Below are 21,956 nucleotides of genomic sequence, written 5' to 3' on the forward strand. Positions count from 1 at the left end.
CTCAGGCCCAAAGAAACCTCGTTTGTCCAGTTATGGGTAATAGGGCTTAGGAGTTTGTGTTTTAAAAAAAAAAATCCATTCTCTTTTCTTTCTATCCCCCACCCCCCAACCTCTTTGTCATAAAAATCCACCAGGTGTCCTGGGCAATGAAGAGGCAGCATGAATGGGCCAAGTGGCTTTCACCTGGATTTTCCTCTGTGGTCTAAACCAAGCCACCGGTGAGTCCTTTAACAATGCTCCTGGGGCAGGCGGTCTTCGTTCCGGGAAGGAGTGATGACTGTAGTTAATACCACAGATGAAATCCTTCCATTGAAATTCCAGACAGAGGAAGGATTAGGGTGACTTGAAAAGCCGAGTATCTGACAGGAAGTACAGCATCGAAACTCGAAGGCAGAGTTTTTATTTCTATAAGTACATATATTTTACACACCAGCGGCAGACCGAGCTCTTCTGAGAAATTACTGGCTCCGGGTTGAATTCTGATGATCAAGGTCATTCGTTATAAGCCCCCACAGTCTCCAGCAATCTCTTCCACCAAAAGCAGCGCTGCAGATACTTTTATGTTTTCGTTGTTGTTATTTTGTTGTTTTCCTTTTAATTTCAGAGGGCGAAGACGAAGTAAAAAAAGTGCAGTTCTTCAATTAAAGTGCATGGATGAGGTAAACTATTCGAGAGTTTTCGAGTCCATTCGGTACCGGCTCAGACAGGAACCATCCGGCCATGCATCTGCTGCATCTGGGTTCGCATTGCCTGGACGCTGCTCAAAATCTTATTCTGGTGTGTGACAGCGGTGATGCCGATTCTCGCCAGGTCGCTGCAGGTGGGGCGGAGAGAGAGGGACAGAGAGTCACGGAGGGCAGGAGAACCTCTTCCTCAAGGCTTCATGCAGACACACATTTGAATCAGTCACAATTAATACGGTACAAGGCAGGTGTATAAATGTTTAATTAAGCCATCCAAGACAGCGATGCGGGCGCTATATAAAGGTCGTGTAAAATGATACTCCACCAAAATGACAGGCATTCCATGTAGTGGGTTTGGTCTAATGTTGTTTGTATTTTTTAATGTTAATTTTGGGTCCCTAAAGTTGTTTGCACAACCGAGTCCACATGTCTGCACATGAGCCACTGAGGGACCCTGTCCCCAGTTGGTTCTGATTGGTAAATAAAGATACTGGCAGCCAATGGCTGGATGTGTCAGACAGAGGTGACTCGTTTAGGATTGCCTGGCTTGGGACTGGAAGGGGAAGGGGAAGGAGAAGGGGAAGGGGAAGGGGAAGGGGAAGGAGACCTGCCTCACTGGAAAGAGGCAAGTGCAGCCCAGAGCACAGCCCGGTTGGGCAGCCCTCTGGGCGCAGAAAAGCCAAGAAGATAAAACACAAAATTCTGTTAAGATGTAATGCAGAATTATCGGTGAGAGGTAGATTCTGTCAGGTTAGGCAACAGCCCAGCTACTGTGCTGCTTAAGACATATCAGAATAGAAAGGCTATGTGTGTGTCTTCCATTCAGGAATGTTAAACATTGAGGTGGGCAGTGAACCTGCCACCGAGATCTGTTTATTGATTCTTTAATACAATAATTCCAGTTTTTTTTTTAATTTGATGAGTAGGAGGGAATGATTATGAAGCTCAAAGCACAACAGGCAAATACTATGAAATCTCGATTTACCCTTTGGTGTTACATCGCTGAGTACTTACTCCTGGCTCATGTGAACCACAGCTTCTAGTGTTGTGTACCCGGCGGCCGTGAAGTTGTCCTTATACCGGTCCATTTTGATGGCCTGCAGCCAGTCACCCACTGATACTACGGCGGAGAATTCAGGGGAGCTGGGATCTAACAAGGCTGTGTTTGGTCTGAAAACAGAATGAGAGTGTATAAAACAGCTAGAAGTCGGATTGCCTAGGACAGACAGGCTGGGGAAAGCAAGGGCTAAAGTTTTAAGAATAGCTACCATTCAAAATGAACACGTGCTTTTTTTTTTTCCTTTTCTTTAAGGCCCTCATTTTAGGTGGGCCACTCGGGGAATTGAGTCTCATAGCAGGTCCCTGATCATCCTATCTTGATAGAAGAGAATGGGGAGCCCTTGTGACTCAACCCTCTTTGTCCCATGGCCAATAGGAGGGATTTACAAGCACAGAGAACAGAAAGAGGCTCTACTATCTAATCCAGAGTCTCTTTTTCTTGTATTGTGATAGCGAATATATTCCCTTTTCTCCAGGATGCTAAGGCTGTTTTGAAGAGAACTTCAGAGAGCCTCCAAAAACTAGAACACCTTAGACATCCCAACATGAAAGGGATGTTCTAGTCTTAAGTCAGGGTCACAACAAGAGATTTGAAGTTGGAAGAGCACCTCACTTGAAGCAGACCTGAGTCTTATCATTTTTGAAGTAACAGTCTAACTGACAAGCTTTTCTACAGTGATCTACTCGTCCTGAATCTGTTGACAGGAAAGACCATTCTCGAAAGAAAACTTCCTGGTGAACCATGGCCCTGGGACCTTTACATTTGTTTTTTCACAGACCAATCAGCTTCTTCAGGCTCAAAGTAATTGAAAAAGCCACCCAGGTTACAGAGCTCAGAGCTGGCCTGTGACTTTGCAGAGCAGGAATTAGGATGCACTGCCCTTGCTTGTCACAGATGATGTGGCCCCTCATACTTCATTATTAGTAAGCATGGCAAACCTGGAACTCTCCGGCCCTGTCCTCTTTAGGCTGTTGGGGTTGCGGATGAGTTTATCCAACATGTTGACAATCTGCCCAAATTTAGGCCTGTCACTTCTCTCTTTCTGCCAGCAGTCCAGCATTAACTGGTGGAGGGCAATGGGACAGTCCATTGGTGGGGGTAGCCGGTACCCTTCTTCAATGGCTTTGATCACCTAGAGAAGACAAAAGAATGTTGTGGTCAACAGCCAGCAGGCTAAGCATGGGCACTGCTCCAACTAACTCCTTTATAGAAGCCAAAGCTAGGTATCGCTGGCAACGGGGAAGAAAAGCCAGCTGTTAAATGGAAATGATGCCAATCTGAAACTCGAATGAAAGATGCATTGATATTCCAAAGTGATTAGAACCCAATTAGATCACAGCATGGTGTCACAGCTTTGGTGACAGCCCTCCAACATCCCAGGGTCCTGTCTGCACTCTGCTATTTAGCCTCAGCCCATCTACACACTCCAGTGAAAGCTACCAGGGCCAGGCATCCTTTAGGAAGTAATTCCAAATTGGAAGTCACTAGGTATTATTTCAGCCCCGTGTCACCTCACTCAGTAGCTACTATATCAGCTTCAGTGCCCACTTCTAGACACCTAGTCATTTTTTCTATGGGAGATTGTATATGGATCAACTGGGTCTGTCATGGACACAGTCCTCTGCTGATGAACTCCATTCAAAGTGTTAATAAGTCAATTCTTAAAAAATATATTCTAATCCATTCCTATTGTAAGGCAGATCCTTATGCGTAAAAGGAAGTTTCCATGGTAGGTGTTTATTGTCTTATTGTTCAAGGCCATTTTTGGTGTGGTTTGTCTCCCTGCTTAATTAGATAAAGGAACCATTCCAGTCCACTAATTTAGTCCTTCCCATGTGTCTTCACAGACAGCACATTGGTTTTCTTTCATTGATTTTTCCCCCATCCTTTTGTTTCCTGAGACAGGATCTAACAATGAAGTTTAGTTGGCTGGCCTCCTACTCCACATCCTTCTGCCTCAGCCACCATGCTTGGCTTATACTACCTTCTCATTGGCTTCTTCCAAAATCCCCTCCCCACTGGGACCCAGATCCAATATAAGTGAGCTGGCAGAGAGACTCCTGCCAACATCAAGGAGGGAGAACTCTTCACACAGCATCTCAGTCACAAGCCTTGTTCACAAGCAGCCTCAGACATTGGAAGCATTTTGGTTTGATACTTTAAGCCGTTTTATTTGGAATTCTCTTTTTCTTTGCCCCTCTCCCCCCAGTGATAGCTGCCAAGAAGACAAAGTAGCGCAGTCATCCTATAACCACACTGGATCTATCCCACAAAGGGGCTACTGACTGCTGAGAAACTGGCCTGCGGCAGAAAATAGTCAGCTTGAGGAGATCAGGATTCGAGGCACAGATTTGATGGCTGTCTCTTCAGCCAGCACACTGCTTCAGTCTAGTAATCATCTTTTGATGGAGGACCACCTCCCAAGTATTCTTCAGTGTCTTATTGTATCAGAATTATCTGCTTCTCCTGCTAAAGGAGAAGTGTCTGCTCTACCTCGTGAAACATCTTTGTATTTAATTTTAGTCTTGACGAGCACATGAGGTCAGTTCGAGCCTTTTATTCTTATTGTCTTTGCAAGTACATGGTATTGACTTTGGAGTTGATGAAAGCATTCTCCGTTGATGAGGATGCAAATAGCACTGGCTGATGCATGGAGAACTCAAACAGCACCCTACCCGTGCATGGCCAGCTGGAGAGATAGCTTTTAGGTTAACAAAGCATGTTTTCCAGCTCAGCGCTGAGTCTCTTGGGTGGGGGAGCAAAGACAATTTCTTTTGTTAAATGACTAAGTTTCGTGTGTGATTTCCGAGGTTCTGCCATTGCATTTGCCAAAAGCCCAGTGATGTCACTTACATTTCCTAACAATTCCCCAAATGCAGACAGACAATATATGAATGATATTATCAATGTTATTTATGAGCACGAAACAGCCACCCAAAATAGCCATCTCAAAGCCACCCGAATGAAAAAGTATTGCTCTACAGAAATACAGAAACTGTCGAAATTATGAAGTCTGAGAATAGGTGGGGGCAGAAATAGGTGTTCTCCATAGACACGCCATTTATCTGAAATAAAGGAAGCTTAATGCCAAACCACTCAGTACATAAGTTCATGAATACCATGCTTCCTCTGTGGGACTGAATCCAAACACTACTGAAAGAGGGTGCTTAAAGACATCTATAAGCTATTAACCCTTTACACCATGGACTCCACAGCGTTCACCCCCAGTCTTTGTCCATCTTGTAATGGCCTACCACTCATTCTAGCGGTCATCTTTCATCCTGTCCACCCCCTGGATCTGCTTTTATGAATGATAGATGCTGCAACAACAGTACAAGTCTGTTTGAAACTGCGTCGGGGCAGTGGAGAAAATCCTCGCTTGGTCACTTAGATGTAAACACATGGCCTGCCCATCGCTCTGACCACTCTTCTGCTTGTAGGAACATGTGGCTTTATTCAATTCATTTGGCCCTCTAACTGTGAGGGTTTTGTAGTTTCTTATTGTGTTAGGTCGATGAGGCAGATGGACAGACAACATTCCATATCAGAATTAAGTTTAAAAAGAAAGTTTTCCTAAATATAATTTTAAGGGCTCAGTTTACAGCAGAGCACAACACTCTGTAAGCACCATTTTAATTGATAAATTAAATATCATATTGTAAATACTGTTCTAATGCCTCGCTGTGAAGTAAAGGTTGAAAGGTATGGGAGCGGGGTCACTTCATTTCTAGTCCTAACAATTTTTACCAGAATTTACGGAAACAGGTTCTAGGAAATCCCTGATCTGGGACTTACTGTGTTTTTGCATTTGTTTTTCCCTTCCTCACTGGAGATGTCTGTAATTAAATTCTATTAGCCTGGAATCTTAGTGTCATTATCGAATGCGTCTCTGAAATTGCATGCATCGGAGATACTCCCTCTCGAACTAGTCCAGATGGTACGTTTAAAGGGACGTGCAGAATTTACAAAGGGTCATTTAGCGAAGCTTTATTTAAGAGTCTTTGAGGGCCAAGGTCTAATTACAACTATAGGAGCTTTAAAATATTCACTAGGTTTCTTTCAACAAAAATTTTTGTGTCGATTTTATCACACGTGGAATTGGTTTCCTTACAAACTTCACATCGTTCAGCTATAAATCCATGGATCTATTTCTTGCCCTACACTAAACATTGGAAACAATTTCATTTTGGCCTTGAAACCAAGTCACTGATGGGTTATAATGGAGAATGAGGTTATTAGGTATAGTTACTTATATTAAGAACATTGACTTTAATGTATTATTCCAAACAAATGATTCCTTAACCATAGGGTAATACACAATTTCCTGAAGCTCAGGGTTAAAAACTCACATCTTGATTGGACATATCCCAGTACGGTCTTTCTCCATATGACATCACTTCCCACATCACGATTCCGTAGCTCCAGACATCACTGGCTGAGGTAAATTTACGATACGCAATTGCTTCTGGCGCAGTCCACCGGATAGGGATCTTGCCGCCCTGTGAACATGCCAGCTTCGGTCAGTCATTTCCTGACTTTCCCACCCGTGTGCCAGCCATTTTTGTTTCTGAATGCAGGGGCTACGTGACAAGAGAGAGGCCAGCATTCCTGAGGTATCTCTCGGTAACAGCAGACTTGTTTAGTCGAGCTGAAACCTTCTAGGTCGAGGCAGGTCTCATACGGATTCTCTAACCACAGGGAAGTCGATGAGTAATCTGTCTAATTATTCTGAGTGCTGCTTAGGGCAATATTATAGAGAGGAAATCTCAGGTTTTCTATAAATACATATGTTATTTGGGGTATATCAAAGGATATGTAGCTTATGTTTGTCTCTCCTTCTTAACTGCCTTTCTCCCATGCAGCCTTGACTACGGCTGCGCTTAGCACGGACAGAAAACAACGAACAAGAATAAGGAAAGCAATCGGTCCACCACACTGTCTCCTTAGTCCTATGTAGCATGACAAACATTGCTCAAGCTAATCGAAAGGTAACAAACAGGCCCTTGGGATAAGTCAGTATGTTTTTATGAGGGAACTATTATTATATAATTAAATTATTTCATAAAAATGGAAAGCAAGAAGCTGAGAAATTATCACCCAGACAAAGAGGAAATGTTTTCCAAAAAACAAATCTAAATACACTAGACAACTTCAAATGTTTCTTGCTTGATTACACTTTTCTACTTGGTTCATATTGTAAAAACATTATTATTATTATTTTTTAGTTGAGTTTCAAATTTCCTAAAGTTCTGCCTAAAGAAAGGAATTTGAATTTAGGTCCACACATGGTTCTGTCAGCCACCATTTAGGATGTGCCTTATAAACCACTTGGATTATATTTTCCTGGCCTGTGGTTTACTACGAAAACCCAGCCTACTTTGTCTGCATACCTGAACTATGGAAAAACACATTCACTTCCCTTAAATGTTTCGTTAAGACATTATCTATGAACATGCATTCTTCTAGAAGCCTCTGTAACTTTTCTTCTATTCCAATATTAAAAATGGCAATAAAAATAAAATCTCGTCAGCCCAGCAAGATATCCTCAGAATTTAGAAGAGGAATCTGAATGCATATCAAAATCATTTTAGGATGGGCCTTTATTCCTTTTGAATGTCCTTTCCTGATGGTCAAGCTAAGGCAGCACACACTCTGTCCCTACACTGAGCATTCCCTACTGCACCCCACTCCCTATTTATTTATCTACCAGTACTAAAGCAAAAGCCATCAGATGCTGGGAAATGCTCTATACCTTCTGCATATACACTTTCAAATTCACTAGCTAAGAAGTAGAGATATTGCCTTGGCTTATCTACAGCAAGAAATTTTGCCCTCTGAAGAATGAAAAAGAACCAAGTAGAAAAGCTCAGAAAGGAAAAGAAGTACAAAAGGAAGAGGGGGGGGGGAAATCAGAAAAACAAGAGAACTTTAGCACTATATAGATATATATTTGGTATATAATATATATATATATACATATGTATATATATGTATATATATATATGCACACATACACAATAAGTCATCCAACCTCCTGATTTTCATAATAATGTGTCATTTGTTGAGTAAATTGCCTTTGATACTGGCTTCTGATTTAGCTCAATTTTAAAGATACCCTCTTATTGTTCATGAACACTTTGCCCAAGAAACTTCTGAAGAAAGAGAATTCATTTTGCTTGTAATTTGTGGTTCTATGAAATGATTACCCATTAGAGTTGGCTTCAAATCCTTTTTTTTTTTTTAAAGTCATGCTTTAAAAATGAATGCAGAAATATGGAGAGGGCCAGAAAGCTAAGTAAACATGGGAAAACAATTAGAAAGATTTCCAACCTCAAAAGACAAGCAAGGGCCAGTTTCATCAGAGTGAATGCCGTGCCAAAGATGGCAAATGGTTCTTACCCTGGTAGTATAGGCTGCTTCAGGGTCATCCTCAAGCACCCTGGACATGCCAAAATCGGACACCTTGCAGACCAAGTTGCTGTTGACCAGGATGTTCCTGGCAGCCAGGTCTCGGTGAACATAGCTCATATCAGATAAATACTTCATCCCAGAGCCAATGCCACGGAGCATGCCCACCAGCTGAATGACTGTAAACCGGCCATCATTCTTCTACATAGGAAGAGAGTGGGAACAACCCCATTAACATTAGGGCGAATCAATTATCACGGAGCATTTATTCCTGGGTTCTTTCTGAATATCTGTATCCGGCGTGCAATGAAACTCAGCATTATTTCTGGGCCTTTCTGAGCAAAGTCACTAATTCATTGAGTAGAGTGTACTCAAGGAGCTGGGTCGGCTTCCTGTGATAGATGGAAATTGTCCAAGTGCAATGAATCCATGGCTCAAAGAGCACCACGGTGGGAGAATAAATCAAATACTACCTTCATTGCCCATGGATTATTCAGTAGCCTTAAGAATCACATCGGATTCCATTTCTCCTCTTTCTGAACCCTACTGAACAAATCTCACGAATGTAATCAAGTAGAACGTATACAAGGAAACTGCTAGTGATCGGATCCTGGTATGCCCTGGCTTAGTAGAAAGTAGACACGTACCCTGAGGAAAGCATCCAAGGAGCCGTTCTCCATGTACTCCGTTATGATCATTACCGGTTTACCTAGAGTTTCCAAAAGAAAAACAAAAAACGCTCCATGAACAGTGCCGTTAATGAGATAAAAATGGGCTGTGCGGAATTTTACTGCCAAGACACCTGTCTTGTGCGATCTAATTTAATTAAAACAAGCCAAGCTTCTGCCTCAGCTGTGGGAAGTGAGGAATGAAATATTCAAAGGACAAGTAGGCTTACATTCCATCTGGAAGGTTAACCCTTCGGGTGGCTTGTTGACAGGGTCCTTAACAAAAGTGGCCTCTGGTATCCAGGGATCACATGAATGGATAATTGCTCTCTTAAACAACAGAGGGAAATGATAAATGTGCCGGCCTGTTGAAAAGCGTGCAGGTGGAAGGGGGGGGGGGCTTCTTTAGAATAATTCATTGATTTTTATCCCCAGAAGAGAGAGCAACTTGTGCGATTCAAACGTCTGCGGACAGAGAAAGCTTAAGAGCAACACAAATTTTGTAGGGTTGTAGTTACACTGCCTGCTTCATTATTCATATAACCTGAAGCACACACTGTAGAACCCTGCTTCCTTCTCATCCTCCTCCCCTGGGATGTCTCGTAGCTTCTCATGTTGCATGTCTGTCTATGTATTTCCTTTAACGACTTATCTTAAAAGAGAAACATCGCGTTTAGACCGTTTGATTTTTCTTTTTGGGTTTTTTTTTTTTTTTTGTTTGTTTGTTGGTTCATAAGTTTCTTTTTCTTTTTTCCCTAGAGATAAGTGAACTCGCAGTTGGATCGATAGGGAGGTGAGGAGGAGGGAAGAATAAGATCAGATATATTGTATATACTTTTAATACAAATTAATCACAAATCAGTAAAGTCTTCGCAAATAACTTTATCTGAAGCAGAAGCCTGAATTCACTGTTGGAGCAAAAGGGTTGGAAGGACTACAGGGACTTGGGGAAAATCAACCTTTTCATTTTGCTCTGGTTCTCCGGGGACCTTTGGAAGTAACCTTTCCTTAATTTCTTACAGGCAAAGAATTAGGGTCTGAAATTTTCTTTCCAAGGGGTAATGTTACAGTGTGTGTGTGTGGGGGGGTAACAAACATTGTGGCCCTGTTTTTTGGTTTTGGTTTACCCCCCACACACACACTAAGAGGAGGTGTGGACGGAGAGCACAGAGCTACAGATTCCCATTGATGGATGGAAATAATCCCTAAGCTGGTGAAAATATTCACTTGTATTGTTCTTGCTGACTGGACAATGGAGTCAGAAAATAGGCCAGACTATCTCTTATTCAAAATCAGCATATTCCCAATCCAAACATGGAATACAGAAAAGAGAGGCACTTCAGAGGCAAGAAGTTTGAAGTTTTAATGTCAATGAAGTCCAGTTTATTCTTGGTTGACTCTGTGTGTATATGTGTGTGTGTATGTATGTATGTATGCATGCACGAGCACATGTGTTTGCAGGTGACTCTCATGTCTAAGCCATATTTAAGAGGCAAGTATTTTAAACTGGAGAATGACATGATTCAGACTTCCAGTGAGAAATGAAAGTCAGAACTGTGGCATAGACACAAGGCCACTAAGAACTCTGGCCTTTCGGAAAGGGATCCTCCGGAGCCCCCTTCTCACCTTGCTCAGTTCCATCCCCATGGGCGGGGCCCCAACCCCAGCACGTTTGCCCTTCCACAAGTCCTTGGACAGAACAAAAATCACCTATGTGTCTTATTTGTCTTGCCTCAATTAGAAGATACTTTGTCAACTAACAAGGAAAAGTCTGTTCTCTCAGCCAAGTGCTAACTTCTAATTCCATTTTACCAGTTCCCTCTGGAGCAACCCAGGAGAGAAGATCCAAGAGAGAGGAGCAGGACAGAACCTATGGTGCCTCCTCGCTCCTCTGAATCTAGATAGTTTCTCCAGGGTACTGGTTGGTTATGAAACAACACACTCTGATTGGGACCTTCCGCCCTCCCAGCTCTCTGGTCTGTCTCTTCCCACTCTACTCCAGTTTCCCATATTCTCTTGTGTTTATTAAAAGTATCCATTTGTCAGATTCCTGAAGGAGTAGGATTGGGATAGAGATGGCTGCATCCCTCTGAGAGGCAGGGATTCCGAGGGGAGGGGACAGAACCGGAGGGGACCCCAACAACTTCACTGGTGGGAAAATTTAAATCATTTTAATTCAGTGACAACTGCATTATGCAAATGAACCCAGTCATTTGTAACAGTTACAGCTGTAAAAGCTATGGGTTTTTAAAGGCGCGGCGGGACTTTAACACAAAGATCCCCTGTTTCTTCTCTGTTCCTCGGAGGTGCGAGGAAAATCACTGTCTGAGGAAGGAAAAACACCCGAGCTGAACAGAGCCCCCTTTCTAGAACAGGGAGCTGCTGCAGAAGTATTTAAAGGGAATGTTATCTTTTAATTAAAGTAGTGAGGGGCTTGGGCAGCTTCGAAGGCCACAGGCAACAGAAAAATATCCTGTCTGAAAAGCCAATCTTAAACAGCAAGTAGAACTATTCTGTGCTAATTATAGACTTCACCTGAGGTAGAAAATTATATGTCCTTAGCATCAAATTTCCTTTTTCGAAGACTTCTCAGTGTGAGGAGAGATGTACTCCTTCAGACATAATAACACCCGTTAACACTTTAAGAGGGTGTGTGTATGTGTGTGTGTGTGTGTGTGTGTGTGTAATTTGCCATTGTGCAGTACAAACCACTCTAAATATTTTATTCTTCAAGGCAAGTTTCATTTATCTCCATTTTTATAGATGAGAACTGTAAAATAAAAGACTGACCAACCCATCAAAGTGACCACCAACTTCCGGTCATCAGGTCAGTTACTCTCCAAGTGGATCATGAAGCCATAGTGTTAGCACCACCGTTACGAGTCCTTCATAGGGATGAAAACTCAGGTGGTTCTCCACATCCCACCCCACATTCAGACTGCTTTAGAAGTGGCTCAGGAAACTTTTAAAAGAAACAAACAAACAAACAAACAAAAAAACAAAACAAAAAACAAACCAAACCAAAACAAACAACAACAACAAAAAAAACCAAACCAAACCAAACAAACAACAACAACAACAAAAAAAACCAAACCAAACCAAAACAAAACAAACAAACAAAAAAACCCCACATTTAACCACAACTATTTATTTAATGTCATGGGGTGGGAGGTATGTAAGCCAAAGGAACTTTTCCTAAGGTCAGAGGACAATTTTCAGGAGTTAAGTTCTCTCCTTCCAGCCAACCTGAGACTGATCTGAGTCCACCAGGCTAGGCAGCAAGCGTGTTTACATGCTGAGCCATCTTGCTGGCCCTAAACAGTATCAGAACACTCCAGTGTAGGCGTACTTGCTTAAAGTAACCTTCTGGTTTCTTCTTCCCAAAGATTGTATAACTAACTTTTAGCTCACTACAAATGTAACCCACTCCACTCCCCTCCCCTTGTCTCACCCACTGACCCTCAGCACTTGTTGATTGACAAGCTTTTCACAGACACCTTAAATCAAATCAGAGACATCTTGGCCTCATTGAAGGCAGAGCCCCAGGCTTACAGGGTCCTTGACTTGTACTTACTGTAGTTTAGGTACCAGGGCTCCTGGACCAGAGCCACCTTAAACACACCCTGCTTAGGTGCCCCATCCATGGGGTACTTTATAATTCTTAGTCAGCCTTACAGATGTACACAGGGGTTGCTTCACAAAACCAGTCTGTTGAGCTGTGTCGGTTTTTTAACTGAAGCGTGGCTCACAAGCTCTGTGAATGCTAATGGACTAAGAAGGGAAGGTTGAACCAGGTGTTACTGTAAACAGGTGCTGAAGGGCAACAGCCATAAATCAGGCCGAGCAGACAAGCGAATCCCCCAGTATAATAAAGATTCCCAAGTTTCACTCTCTGCGTCTGGAAACCAAGCTTCCGAGGTATGGCCGGCTTTTGTTTTGCTGTATATAAAACTGATTTTTGTTTACCATCTGCTTGTGGCCACCCTCTGACAATCAGTTTGGTCTAGCAAAGATTTGAGAGACTGTACGATGGACCCAAAACTCTGCGATATTAATTTCCCCCAAATCTCACAGAAGTTGCCTTGGAGACAGGGCATCAGCTGCAGCCATAGACCCATTTAGAGCTGACTGAAAGATTAATGACTTGTCCTGCGCTGATTTCCTCTTATTAGTAATCAGTAGGCCTGTCCCATCTGTCATTTCCCTAGAAAGAAAATGTGTATTTAATCTCCCTGTTAACTCTCAACTTAGCTTCCTGGGGGAGGGGGGTGCACTTACATTTGGTGACAACGCCTTCCAGGTGGATTATGTTTGGGTGGTCAAACTGTCCCATGATGCTGGCCTCGCTCAGGAAGTCTCTCCTCTGCTTGTCAGTATAACCAGCTTTAAGAGTCTTGATGGCCACGCAGATCTCTCTCTTGCCGGGTACTTTGAGACGCCCACTGCAGACTTCTCCAAATTCGCCTGGCGAGGACAAATTCACGATGCATCAGAAACACATTTAAGACAAACGAACCACCATTGTATGCTTATTCTAGGACAGGTGCCTAGCTAGGGAATCACAGTGATGATTTCATGTAGTCCTTCCCGAAGCTTTGTAGAAGGTTCTGTTCTCAGAGGCTCCGTTTCCTCACAGGAAATGCAAGCTTAAGGAAAAGCTCACCAAAGTCCCCCAGCTTTTGAGAATTAGAGCATTCTGAATCCAACCAGTCTGTCTACAGATCTTACATGTTCCTTTATTTTATCCCCATGCTCATTTTTCTTGAGAATAAAATACACATTTGTACCAAAGTTCCCCTCACTGAACATCACATCTATACTCTGATTAGGGAAATCTCCATAATATTTACACATATAGACATACATGCAATACACGCATACATGTGATTGTAATTGTGTAATTTACATACATATTTAATATTTATGAAGGAAGCTGACTATCAGACATACAACTCAGACACTTACCAACTCCTATGACCTTCTCAATTTTAATGCAAGATGCATCGATTTCTTTGGCAAATTCTCGAACTGCCTGGTTGGGGTCTTCATACGTAAAGGGATCCACATAAGTTCTAACACCTAAGAAATGAACATGGGATAAAGTGACTGGGTAAAAGCAACATGAATAAACCTAAAGGGTCATGGTCTTTAAAAAAAAAATCCCTTCACATAGGAAAAGCTGGGTTAACTATATGGTCTTTGACATATGAAAATGTTTAAATGCTTGCTCTGGTTTTCATTAGTGGGTAAACAAAGAATTTGCTAGCTGCTCAAGACGCCATAGCTCTACTGACTTCCTGGAATGTCCTCACACTTCAAGGATAAGAGTTTAAAAACAACTTGTCCCTGGAGGAAAAGTGAATCTCTTATCAAAAAAAAAAAAAAAAAAAAAAAAAAAAAAAAAATTGAAATGAGTAGGCAGGCTCCATTCTCCCAACCAGTGGCTCCTGGCTTCATTTTCCTAACACTAAAGTTGTACCATGCCCATCATTTCAAATGCTGCCCCTTAGCAAAGACAATAGGCACTGTTACTTTCCACAAGCCCTGTCTATAGGGTGTCACATCTCCCCCATCGATAGGCCAACTAAGTACATAACCCATTATGACTAGACTTAGATTAGACCTAGAGAGATAGGCATAAGAGAGATACTGGCCACTGGTTGCTTTGAGAATAAGGATTCTGAGTTGGACCTCCACTTGCATTTTGTTTTGGAGAGAAGGTTCAGCTGGAGGAAATGCTGCAGTCTAGATGAATGTCATGGATACGACGGGTACAATTCAGCCATGTGTATTCACAGACAAGTTGGGAATGTGAGCTCTGAGGTAGCTGGTGACATGCATGACTGACAGCTTCCTTTGGCATTTGCCCTGGGGACTCGAGAATGTACAATACCAGCTGACCAACTCTGGGATTGTCCAAACGTGTCCTTCTTTTTCCTTTGCGCTTCCTCGGTCATTATGAAGAACTGAGTAAGATATACTTTTCTCACATGACACTATATTGTTATCTCAGAAAGTCCCATGCAAACCACTGCTACGTCATCTGGCTTCCTTTAAGTGTTTTGAACTTCTCAAGTCAATGTCTTAGAACTTACTCTTGGAGCCTATTTGTTACCTCAACATCAAGAATCCACTAGCATATTCTTGATGGCTGTCACCCTAGCAACGCAGGCTATCATTACATAACTGTTCTTTTACCAGGACGACCCCCCAATTTTTTATTCACGAGAAGAAAATAATGACCCATCACATCTTGCTGTCCAGCTCCAGAAATGAGGCAGCTAAAGGAACACTTTTCCTGAGCAGAAGATGAAATGTGCAGACTCTGAAGAACTCTCTGCCTTTAACCTCACTATACACAGATTGATTCACCCTTGAAGAAGTTATTTGGATAAGGAACATATCATATAAATATTAATAGGCATATTATCCAATGTTCCTAAGTCAGATAACACAAAGCATGCTCTAAAAATTAAATTACTTTTAGAACCAATTTTTTAATACCTTGATTCAAATGTTTCTCTTCATCTGCTTCTTGTTTCGCTTTGCTGTACTTACTTCGCCTGTTAAATTATAAAAAAAAAGAAAAGGAAAAGGATTTTCAACACAAAACCCATAACACAAAACACCTAAGTCAATTACTCCCGACCACAACACAAGTTGGGTGGATAGGCAGCACTCACGTCACACATAGGGAAACTGAGGCTTAGAGAGAGGCAAAATAATAAAGATAATACTGCAACCTCTGTTGGGTCCTTCCTTCCTCCCTTCCTTCCTCCCTCCCTCCCTGTATGTATAAGAGAACTCCTGTGCACACGCACACATGGATGTGGCAGTCAGGGGACAGTTTTGGACAGTTGATCCCCTCGTTCTATCTTCATGTGGCTCTTAGAGGTTAAACTCAAGTGCTTTTTCATTCGGACCCACCTTGCTGGCCCTGTATACACAGTCTTAATGAAAGCCAGTTTCCTTAGTGAAATGGCGCTAGGGTTCAGTGTGTGATAGGTAATAAACACATCTTGTCGTTACAATCATGGTAGCATCATAACACCTCATTATCACGTTAGATTGCAGGGATTGGGGATTTAGCTCAATAGTAGAGCTCCTACAAAGAGCAAGGTCCTAGGTTAGATCCTCTTCTGGGGGTGGCTAGGAGTTGGGTAGAGGGACATACCATATGACATATAAATACCTAAGATATAAATGCAATTTTACAAAGTACAGTATTTGCTTTGTACTTGACTACATTCCAGTTGATTTGGTAGATCACTGTAAATTCTCCTCCAATAAGAGGTACCTTGGTTTCAAAATTTACATTCTGCCTGCCCATAACCTGTTGGAGTGATTTTTTTTTTTTTAATAAAACTTTGGGAACTATAAATCTCTAATACATATAAATCTTGTGTCAGGAAAATATGAATCATTTTTATAAAGTGGAAAAGTCAACTCAAGACTTGAAAATTAAAATCCTTAAATATATAAATACACACACACATACACACACACACACACACACACACGTGTATATACGTATGTAATTTTGTGTCCAAGTGTGAGAAACTGGAAATAGAACCCAACACTTCACACTGGACTACATCCTTGGCCTTTAAATATACACTTTATGCTTAATGACGAGAAATTCTATTATACAAAATAATTAGAAAAATCAACTCATTTATTATAGATCTTTTCACTTTGGGAGACTAAAAGCAGGTTAGGGAATAAAATGTGTTAATATATGACTCTATGTAAAATTTACAATAAAATTAATCATTGTGCTTTGAATTTCAAAGGCAAGGTAAGTGTTTGTATTCCTATCAGAATGAGATATCCTCAAACCCGTCAACTTTGAACAGGCAGAAAGGCTAGATAACCCTACAGACGAGAAAGTACCATAGGGACTAAGAGAGATAAGCCGGGTGAGTGGGCAGACAGCCCGTCTCTGGCAGCAGCCCTGGGCACATGCGCAGCCCTGGGCACATGCGCAAAACTCCCTCCCACGTCCTCTCATTTGTCAGCTATGTAGGCACCAGCTCAGCAATCAGACCCTCAGAGCCCACAGATGTTCCTCTACGTGGATAATTCCCTTGCAAATAATAATACCTTGTGCTCTTACATTGCATTTAACTTTTCAAAGTAGTCTCATTACATACATTATCTCCTCCCCTAGCTGTTTGCAAAGCATGAGCCAGCTTAGCAAAACAGAGACCCCAGTTACCACAGTTAACTGCAAAGTGCATATTTCAATACCAAATAACAGCCTGTGTTTTCCTTTGCAGTTAGCTTTTCAAAGGGCCTTCAAAGGGCCTATTATTTAATTGCTTGTTCACAACAACCCTATGAAAGGAATCAGGTGGAAACCACATGTTCAGCTCCATTGTACAGATGAGGACTCGGTACAGGCAGGAATGCAGAACAGGGGCATCACTCAAATCCCCTCTCGCCCTGCTCCGATCCAGCCCTGCATAGGCCCTCTTCCAGAGGAGATGAAGTGAATTGGTTGTGTGTGTGATATGTTCCGTGTGCATGTATGTGAGTGTGTGCAGGTTCATGCATGTGCAGAGAACAGACTACAACCTCGGTGTCACTCCTCAGAAGTTTCATTTTTTGGGGTTCACCAGCTATGTATGTGCTTTGTCCCTCCACCCCAAACTGAATCAGCATAAGGTCATGCTGGCTTTCATTCATCTGGTATTGCTTGGGTTCTGAGGGTTGAATGAGGGTTCTTGTGCTTGCAAAGCAAGCAACTGACTAAATCAGCTATCTCTGCAGCCTAAACAGTACATTTCATATCAGCAAACTCATGCATCAGATCCAACCGCTCCTACACTGCTTCATCAAAGAAACTTAACAAATAGATTTAATGCTATGAATAGAAAGAACTTTCTATGAAGCATGTAATCCCTACTAGCCTGCCCCTCCCCTGTCCTTTGCCCCCTTTAAAAGTTAACAGAAAGGTGTTGATTTAAATCAGAGACGACAGAAACAATATTTGGGGTCAGGAAAACGCCAAGACTAAATCCCTAAGGTATGATAGGCCATCTTATCAGAGTTCTAAAAGCCTTATCTGAAATCGTAAGACTATCTTTTAAACCATTTTAGAACTCCAATACTAAAATTAAGCCAGGTGTGTGTGTGTGTGTGTGTGTGTGTGTGTGTGTAGAACAAGAGAGCTTTAATAGTTGCCCCTCCTTTATTTACCAGAGACCCAACATGGAACATGCATGCTAGAAAAGCATTCATCTATTGAGCCATATTCTTGAGCTCTTGGCATTCATTTGAAATTAAAGAGTTGTGGGTGTGTGGTATCTACAATAGAAACCAGTGGCCTCAAGAAATCCTGAAGTATGGCTGTTTTCACATAAAGCACATTCAGTAAAAATGGACAAAACCAGGGGAATACAAAATGGCAGAGGTCATGAAGGATAAGGTTGGCCTTCCCATTTCTTCCTATCTGAGTGGTGAAGGTGCTTTGAAAGATCTTTTTAATGGGGAGTGTTATTTGGAGTAGAGGACCCTATAAGGGTACCGGGGATATTGAGAAAGAAACAGGAGGATTACTGTTCAAAGACTAATTGTAGCCTATTACCACACTAATAATACCTGGAAAACAAAAATGCCCCAGTTCTGCTCTACCTCTGTCACCTATGACCCTTTCCCCTTGGGTTCAGAGTTAGACAATGAGGCTCATTATTATCCCAGGAGAGAAAGACCATTGAAGCTTACTTTTGGTGAGCCCTCCTGATGAGCTAAGTCTAAATTGACATCCCAGACAGGTCACCTGAATGGAAGAAGCAAGGCTTTGTGGGAGATTTTCTAATTACAAAGAAGTGGACAAGGCGATTAGCAAGGGGAAGTAGTGGAAAGGTTTGTTAGAATGGTCCAGAGGGAAACATGGAACCTTGCCACAGTAGGTGTCCTGGCAAAGAGCCCTCACACTGCAGGTGAAACTTTGAGTAAATGAAATCTTCCTTGCCATCCCAGGGACTGACTAATAAGGGTATTAACCATCACCGGAGGGAACAGCAGGAAACCTTCCAGCCAGTGTGCTCTTCCTGGCACCTTGACTACTCAATAAAACAAATAAGAAGACAGGAGTGTGGCAGGGGCCTCCCATAAGCCTCGCTTTTTATCAAAATACCAACTTTCCTCATCAAGTGCACAGATTTGATGAATGTGGTTCACCATTCCAAAGTTAATTAGTAAAAGGTAAGTAATTTATTCACTAAAATGCAGATTAAAGATGAAATCGTAATAAGGAGCACGGCTCCTGTAGGGACCCTTTCTGGAGCTGGGAGTCTTTCCCACAAAGATTCATACAGCATATCCTTCTTCCCTTCCTTAAGCGGCTGCTGTTCCTGCATCAAAAGATGCCTAATGGCTCCTCCCAAGCAGCAATTTGATAGAGCCAGAAGTGAACCACTGTGGTTGCTTGCAAGTTGCTTAGAAATGTTTCCCTGGCATCAGTTGCCTCCCAACTGTGTGACTGTACATGCCGCCATCAGGGCCCACTTGGGCAAACATTTAAGTGCATTTGTTTCTATGTGAACGTATCATCCCAGAGATGCACAGGAGGACTCAAGAAAAGGTAGACATAGGCGGAACAGTATTTCTTCTAGGATTACTTGAGCTGTCTGTAAGCTCCAAAGTGCAGAATGTGAACCTTGGGTATGAGACTAACTCTGAACTTGTTTTCACGAATCCAATGGCACTTGTTCAAAAATGACAGGCCCTGATAAACATCTAATTTTTTCTATGGATGCTACATTGTTTTCCTTAAAATCAATTTGGTTCTTTGTAATCTGATGAAAGGGCCATTTTATAACCCTTGTGCACACGGAAACCCAGTAGCTCTGGCCATCACAATCGGGCTATCTTGAAATCAGCATGTGTTTTTTGGTCATCAGATCACGACATCCCTTAACCAAAGAGTCCTTTAAGAATACCCAAGGACTCTCTCTTCCCATATTTTAGTCATTTTCTTCATACTATTTCCCATGTTTGAGCGATAAAATACTGTTGAGGGCCTTGGTGATGGCTCAGTGGGTAAAGGTACTTGCTACCAAGCCTGAGGACTTGTGTTTGATCTTTGGGATTCCTGGGGTAGAAGAAAACTTCTACCCTGCAAGTTGTCTTTTGACCAGCACATGTATGATGTGGCACACATGAGTGCACATAAACACATACATGTTAAATACATAAGTATTAATTAATATTTGTAAGAATATTAGAGAAAAAGAGCAGCTTTAATAGTTTGAAATCATTGCTATCACAGGACAAGGGCTATCAGAAAAATTTAATGCAGAGTTTATCAGTCTGGAAGGTCCTGGGTTTCAAGTTGCATTTAATTATAAAACTATTAACAGCCCTTTGAAAGATAGGTTTAAGAAGCAGTAAAAAAAAGTGGTTAAACTTGAGACCCTAAATATCTAAACAAGTAAATAGAAAAATGGTGATTTGTTCTTTAAGAGAATGTATATATAGCTGGGATCAAAGTTCTCATGACGATATTCTATTGTCATATCTATAGCAAGGTCCACTGGGTGCTCTGAAAAGCAGATATCCTCCTGAAATGATAACCTAAGCACAGGTCTACAATGCCATAAAATGTAAATTAGAGGCTGTTGAGACAGCTCACTTGTTAAGGCATCTGCTACCAAGCCTGAAGACCTGAGTTCGATCCCCAGAACCTTCATAATAGGAGGAGGAGGAGGAAGAGGAGGAGGAGGAAGAGAAGAAGAAAACAGACTCCTACAAGTTGTCCTCTGACCTCTAAACACACAAGCATAGAGAAAATGTAAAAAAATTGAAAGTACATTAACTTATTTACTTGACATTATGTAGGTTGGAAAAACATCTCAGTCAAAATAATTGCCACAGCTGGACAGCATTTCCTGTTGCTTGCATGTTGAATACTTAAAATATATAAATGCAATAATTTTATTCTTTGATGAAAATTCCCAAATGTTCACATGTTCAAGTTGGCCAAGGAGAAAGAAAGAAAGAAAGAAAGAAAGAAAGAAAGAAAGAAAGAAAGAAAGAAAGAAAAGCTGAACCTTCTGACTGAAAGAGGGGATTATTTCTGTTTAGCTCAAGTTCTGGCTTCTCATTAGAAATTAAATGAATACAATTAAATAAATAAACACCACCTATTTTAAAATCTAGCAACAAGCCAATTGTGAGCCCGAGACAGTTTCCCCTTAAATAACAAATTAGCAACAGACAGACTTTTATCCTGGCAGCCACCAGAAGCTCTCGTCCTGAGTCTTTTTCCATCTAGACCACCATGCCAACAATAACCCTGAGATTCAGCTCAGCTCACGAGGGCTCGGCTTCACTTGTGGACACAGGCTAGCCCCAACCTCTCAGTCCTCCTACCTCAGCTTCCCCAGTGCTGGGTGTCACCATGCTAGGTTTCCACCATCCTTTCTGTGGCTCTTGGAAACAAGAGATGGTGACAGGCAGAGGTGACTTGGCTTCTTGAGGCTCAGGTGCTCAGTCTGTGACTTCCTCACACTGTTGGCCTGGTTGAGGTACCATTTACTACCTGTCGTTTCCATGCTTCTTTGTCTGCAGTACCCGGCTCCTCTGCTTACCTGTTGTCCGGTTTAAATCCACGCAGTTGTCCCAGATAAAGGGAGCAGACAGCCCAGTGGCAAGAAGGATTAGCTGAGTGAGCACCCTGCTGCTACAGGCCTGTCAGCTACCCGGCTCCAGGAAGCCCTTCCCTAGACAGCTTTATGGCTGACACTAAGGAAAAATCAATATGAGGGCAAGGGGCTGACATTTCATTTTCTAAAAACTGATCCATTGAGGACCAATCACCAAGTAGTGTTTATCAGCCTTGTGAAGTGGCTTTTTTTTTTTTAATGGGGGAGAAGGAGCAGGAATCATCACTGGGTAGCTGGACAGGCTCAGGTCTCTAAGGAGGGGATGGCCTCATAATTGGAAATCTCATGCGTCCCCTTGGTGCTCTTCCATGACATAACAAAATGATCAATGGGAGCACAAAGGGAATTAAGTCCTCAGACTTGAGGATGCTGCCTTGGGCAGTCCCAATTTTTAATAATCACATCTCTCTGCATTATAATGTGGCCGCTTTTCTTTCTTCTCACCAAAGCTAACATTTGACACTGA

At 42.0% G+C, this 21,956-nt stretch overlaps 1 protein-coding gene across 1 annotated transcript in view; it reads right to left on the reverse strand.

Moving 5' to 3' along the window:
- Positions 1-699: 699 nt before the first annotated feature.
- The window catches only part of EPHA4 (EPH receptor A4), a gene marked incomplete at its 3' end in the record, with an annotated part of 130,214 nt that continues 108,957 nt past the window's right edge, over positions 700-21,956 (reverse strand). Inside the window, exons 9-17 of the mRNA XM_080933181.1 lie at positions 15,324-15,382; positions 13,785-13,898; positions 13,098-13,283; positions 8,799-8,860; positions 8,143-8,352; positions 6,093-6,242; positions 2,682-2,875; positions 1,698-1,853; positions 700-814 (exon numbers count right to left, since the gene is read on the reverse strand). Coding sequence (XP_080789307.1) covers positions 700-814; positions 1,698-1,853; positions 2,682-2,875; positions 6,093-6,242; positions 8,143-8,352; positions 8,799-8,860; positions 13,098-13,283; positions 13,785-13,898; positions 15,324-15,382 — 1,246 coding nt within the window. The remainder of the gene's footprint in view (positions 815-1,697; positions 1,854-2,681; positions 2,876-6,092; positions 6,243-8,142; positions 8,353-8,798; positions 8,861-13,097; positions 13,284-13,784; positions 13,899-15,323; positions 15,383-21,956) is intronic.

Source organism: Micromys minutus, assembly GCF_963924665.1.
Source record: "Micromys minutus genome assembly, chromosome: 19".
In the NCBI taxonomy this organism is placed as follows: domain Eukaryota; kingdom Metazoa; phylum Chordata; class Mammalia; order Rodentia; family Muridae; genus Micromys; species Micromys minutus.